Source organism: Lycium barbarum, chromosome 3, assembly GCF_019175385.1.
Source record: "Lycium barbarum isolate Lr01 chromosome 3, ASM1917538v2, whole genome shotgun sequence".
Lineage (NCBI taxonomy): Eukaryota > Viridiplantae > Streptophyta > Magnoliopsida > Solanales > Solanaceae > Lycium > Lycium barbarum.
This window is the reverse complement of record NC_083339.1, coordinates 113,151,429-113,157,167: the sequence shown is the minus strand read 5'-3', so window position 1 is coordinate 113,157,167 and position 5,739 is coordinate 113,151,429. Positions and strand designations below refer to the sequence as shown.

The 5,739-nt window shown below is 34.8% G+C and overlaps 1 protein-coding gene across 1 annotated transcript; it reads right to left on the bottom strand.

Moving 5' to 3' along the window:
- Positions 1-623: 623 nt before the first annotated feature.
- LOC132631858 (dehydration-responsive element-binding protein 1B-like) lies at positions 624-2,017 on the bottom strand. Its single transcript, XM_060347567.1, has one exon. The coding sequence runs from the start codon at positions 1,660-1,662 to the stop codon at positions 1,018-1,020; it is 645 nt and encodes a 214-aa protein (XP_060203550.1). The 5' UTR covers positions 1,663-2,017; the 3' UTR covers positions 624-1,017.
- Positions 2,018-5,739: the final 3,722 nt, after the last annotated feature.

Genomic DNA, 5,739 nt, shown 5'->3' with positions numbered 1-5,739 from the left:
TTTAGAAAATACCTCCCATGCCCCCATCAACCCCACCACCCCACCCCCCAACAAAATCCCACCCCGCCACCCACCACCCACCCTCCAACCACTTCATTTTCACTCACCCCTATCCCACACCACCCCGCACCCTTAGTTGGGGGGGGGGGGAGGGTAGTAGAAAACCCAAATATAAAAAAATAACTTTTCAAAACTTTTTCTTTTAAAAGATTTTTTTTTGGAGTCGTTGTTCGGCCGGGTGGGGAAGGGGGGGGGGGGGGGAGGGGTAGTAGAAAACCAAGATAAAAAAAAAAACTTTTTCTTAAAAAAAAAAATTTTGTTTTTGAGGGGTAGGTGGGGGGTCCCACGGGAGGGCGCGAGGGCATGGGTGGTGTAGAAAATCCCCCCCAAAAAAATTTAAAACTTTTTTTTAAAAAAAGTTGGGGGTGGGGGAGGGTGCGTGGGGTTGTGGGAGTTGCTGGGGTTTGGTGGTTGGGAGGTGGATTGGGTGGTGGTAGAGTGGTTGGTGAAATGTCAATTGTTGACTTGTTTTCTCTATTTTGATTAGCGAAGTCATTTCCCTATTTTTGAGAAACTTATTTTTCAAAAGAAAATATTTTTCAAAAAATTTGACCAAACGAACATGAGAAAATTGAAAAATATTTTCCTTAATTTAATGTGTTTTCTATTTTATCAAACAACCAAATAAGTTAAACTAACTTATAAGCCAATACAAACGGGCTGTTAATGCTACTACAAATTTAGAATACTAATCTCTACATCATTACAATACTTGTACATTCGTACCATGTCCAAATATTGAGCACGAAATATTCAAATATTTGTACCATATCAAATATTGAGCACAAAATGTCCTAATTCGCACCATATCCAATACTTGTACCTTATTAAGGAACTTCACTCGGAGCATTAAGGAACTTCACTCGGAGCATTAATATTCTGATTGCATCTTTGATTACACTTATAAGGAAGGTCATAAAGTACTGTCCAACATGCATTAAGAAGGAACAGAATCATTTAGATAGAATAGCTCCATAATGGCATCTCAGCATCAACTTCCACATGATCTCCGATTTCTGCACATTGAGGTGGAGGTAGCATTAATCCTTCCGCCATATTCGTAAGTAATTCCGGCATGCAGAAGAGCGCTTCCTCATCCATAAAGAACATACTCTCTGGCGTTTTAGGAATACTGCCAGATTCTCCTGAAACTCCTTGCGGCACTGATGGCCGGAAAGCTTCGGCGGCCTCTACCGCCGCCTTCCGAATATCCTTGGCGTCTAAGGAAGCTGGGATAGGCAACTTCCAAGCAGAGTCAGCAAAGTTCAAGCAAGTAGATCTACCCCTTAATGCTATAGCTGCCACGTCATGAGCTCTGGCCGCCATTTCTGCGGTTAGGAAAGTGCCGAGCCAAATTCTTGATTTCTTATTCGGTTCTCTGACTTCACAAACCCACTTGCCAGAATTTCGCTTCCTGACTCCCCTATATACTGGATGTCGAGTTTCCCGGAACTTCTTCCTCCCTGCTGGCTTTTTCGGATTATTTGAAGCTAACATAACTTCCTCATCAGATAGATTAGCTCCGCTATGGGAGTTGCTACGATCAGAAAATGATGATGATTCTATAAGTGGGTCCGAATAATAGCTTCGAAAGATGTCCATTTTTTTTTAATCACTGATTGATAGAGTGAAAAGTACTGTAGTGGTGTTGGATATTGTTTCAGTTAGAGGTTTTTGCTTTGACCGGGTGAATCTGAAAAGTGGGATTTCTATATATAGTGGAGGCAGGATTATGAAAGCTACTGTAGTAGAATAGAATACACTATGATGACTGAAGCATTGAAATTAAAAAGTTTTTATGACGAAAAGAACACGGGATTTTGAGGGTGATGAGGAGACACGCTGGGTTTAAAAGAACCTATGGGCGGCTGTTTAATGCGACAGCTGGACCGCTTTCAGAGAAGTAGAAAGTTCCAAATCTTAAGTTTGTTCAACTCGTGTGAGTTTCTGCTGATGTGGCAACCTGTGAATATTTCTAGTTTCTGCCGCTCTTTCTTCCCTTCTTCCTAAAGGTGGCAACCGGAACCGGACCGGTAACCGGTTAGTTAATCGGCCGGTTTCGGTTAAAAAATCGGAACCGCTTAACCGGTTCCGGTTTATCGGTTTTAAACTCCAAACAGGAACCGGTCCGGTTTGGAGTGCTTAAATTTTTTTTTTTTTTGTATTATATATATATATATATATATATATATATATATATATATATATATATATATTATAGTATTTATTTGTATATTGTAGGTATATTTACATATGTTATACAACTTTATAATTAAAGTTTAAATATTTACTGACTAACAGCAAGTCAGCAATACAGAATAGTGTTTTTCGTATACATATATATGTATAATTTAATATATATACTAAATATATGTATAACTTAATATATATACTATATATATGTATATATATATACTATATATATGTACTATATACTATATATACTTATATATAGGTATAACTTAATATATATACTATATATACATATATACTATATATACTATATATACATATATACTATATATACACTTATATACTATATATACTTATATATGTGTATAACTTAATATATATACTATATATACTTATATATGTGTATAACTTAATATATATACTATATATACTTACTTATATACTATATATACTATATATACTTATATACTATATATACTATTTTTTCTATATGTACTATATATACTTATATATGTTTAAGTATACTATATAACTTAATATACTTATAAGTATATTCTTAATATATTTTAGGTATATTCCTAACTTAATAAAAGTAAAAATATGAACACAGGTAAATAGAAGAAAGCTCAATGAGCCATATATTTTATTCATTCTTGGATAACATTTATTTGCAAGTTGTATTTTTTTTAACTTGCAAAAAATACATGAGTTGTACAAAAATAGTAGAATAATAAAATCACCAATTTTGAACCATTTCGTTAATTTCCCCCACATCATATTCGGTCATGGAAATATCTTCAAAGTCTTCCATTTGGTCCGGTCCACTAGCTATCAAATCTTCAATTTCTTCCTCTTCGCCTTCCTCCGCTTCTGAGTTTTGGTTGCGTCGCTCCGATCTAATTCAATCTTGAATGCACACTAGTACTTGCAAGCTAAAGCCGAATAATGAATGTCTATGGTCTCCAATTTGCTGTCTTCCTTGGCTAAATGCGCTCTCCGAAGCCACGGTTGATACTTGAACCGTAAGGATATCTCGAGCAATTCTTGAAAGTACCGGATAGCTTGCCTTGTACTTCTTCCACCATGCTAAGACGTCCACCTCATGCAGTTGGTTGATATCCACATTTGGCTGCATCAAATAAAAGTTAAATTCATCAAAGTTTGCAGTAGAAGAAGAAGTTGGCTGTGAATGTAAAACTTTTAAACCCGACAAGCCCTTTTTGCTACTCTGAGAAGTAGTAGGGCGTGGAGCAACGGGTGTAGCACGTTCTTCCAAACTAGAATAATGAGTAAAAACTCTTCTAAACTCATCATCAATAGCGAAATCGGCTTCAGCTAAAGATGGTTGAACTCTCTCTTCAATTTCTAAAAATGTATAAATTTGACTAACCAAATTCTTAGTATAAGACACTTTTAAACAAGGATTTAAAAGGGAACCCAATATAAATAAAGTTGGGATGGGAAAAAAACACTTCTTAAATTTGATTATCATTTTTAAAATAGCCACTTGATAATCGGGTTTATATTTATACTCTTGTAAAACTCTAGTTATTTCCGCTAAGTAGGCTAAAATTCCGGTTACCGTGGGATAGAATTGTCTAGAAAAAGCAAGAGTTGCATTATAAAAAATTTCTAAGAGTTCAATACATTCTTTAACATCTTCCCAATGCCTAAAGGTTAACCAATCCTCACTATCAGTATTATATTTATTGTGAACTTGTTGTATGGGAATCCTATACTCATATGCTTGTTGTAGCATAATGTAAGTGTAGTTCCACCTAGTCTCAATTTCTACTTGAATTTTTCTAGGTTTAAGGTTATTTTCTACACAAGCATTCTTAAAATCTCTAATTCTTCCCCTATTAGCATTACAAAAAAGAAACGCAACAACATTTCTAACTTTTTGAACAGAATCATCAAAATGCACAAGACCATCTTTAACAATTAAATTTAAAATGTGACAACTACATCTTACATGAAAAATATTTCTTAGAGGAGGGTTTATTTCTCTTTTTAAAAGACCAATTGCCTTTGTATTATTAGAAGCATTATCTAAAGCAATACAAAGTGTTTTTCTATAAATGTTAAAAAATCTCATTATAGTAGACATTGAATCGGCTAAAAATTTTCCATCGTGACGACCTTTTCCTTCGTCATATAAAAAAGCTATAATTCTTTTTTGCATAACCCAGTTGTCATCAACCCAATGACATGTAATAACAAAAAAATCTAAATGGTTAATACTAAGACCCAAATCAGCGGTAAGACAAACATTACAATTTAAAGAATTAAATACATGGCGCAAATAAAATCTATATTTTTTAAACAAATCTATAACATCGGCTCTACAAGTACTTCTAGGAATACCCTCAAATAACGGGTTATAACAACGTTGAATGTAAGTAACAAACCCCAAACCCGAGGGAAAGGAAAATGGTAAACAATCATAAGCTACCATTTTAGCTATTTCTACGCGTTCTTTTTCTTGTCATACTTAAAATTTCTACCGGTTCGTGGGTCTATCGTCATTTGAATCCCCCCCCCCCCCACACCCCCCCACACACATTTGAACCCGTTTGTTCTCCCCAAATATCCATATGTTTGGTTCTCATATGACCATTTAGTGTACCCGTTCCACCATCCTTACCAGTTCCTTGCTTAAAACTAAATACTTGTCCACATAGGGTACACGTAGCTGTTTGGTTTTCCCTATTCTTAGTCATAAATTTCCAAACTTTAGCTGTTGGCTTACGAGTTCTAGGCGGTTTGTCTTGTGTATGTGATTGTGCAGGACATGTATCTCCTATGGGATTTTCGGGGGGTTGTGTTTCATCATCATCATCTAAGTCTTCATTAAAAGTGTTGGTAAAATGTTGTTGCATTGCCTCATGACCTAAAAGTGGATTATTTCCACCAACATCAATACCTAAATTAGGTGTTTCTTCCACAAATGTTTCCTCATTAAGCGCACCCCTAACAGTATGACTACTACTACCGGCACCACGTCTTAATCTCTTTGACATTATTAAATAGAATTAATTTAAATCACAATCAAATAAATCACAAGAAAATAAATTACAACAAATTAAATTGCTAGAATTAAATTGCGTAAATTAAATTGCGAAAAATAAAGATAGAGTTGGAACGAAGGTACCAAATTGCCGGATTAATTTCCAACAAAGTGAAGGTGGCTAGAATTGCAAATCCACCAAAGCTACTTCGGATTGTTGCAAAATCACCAACTCCACCAACAATATTATAATTGCAAAATTAATAATTGAAAGTTAAAACTATAATAAGACTTTGTGGCTAATTATTGCAAAGAAACTATAATTGAGAGATTGAAATTTGAGAGAAAGATGAAGAAGAGTGAATTGATGTGAATTATAATGAAAATGAAGAAGAGTTTATATAGGGGTGGGGATGGGTTAAAGTGTTAAAAAAAATAATTTGGGGGCCAAAAATTAAAAAATTGACCGTTTGGCA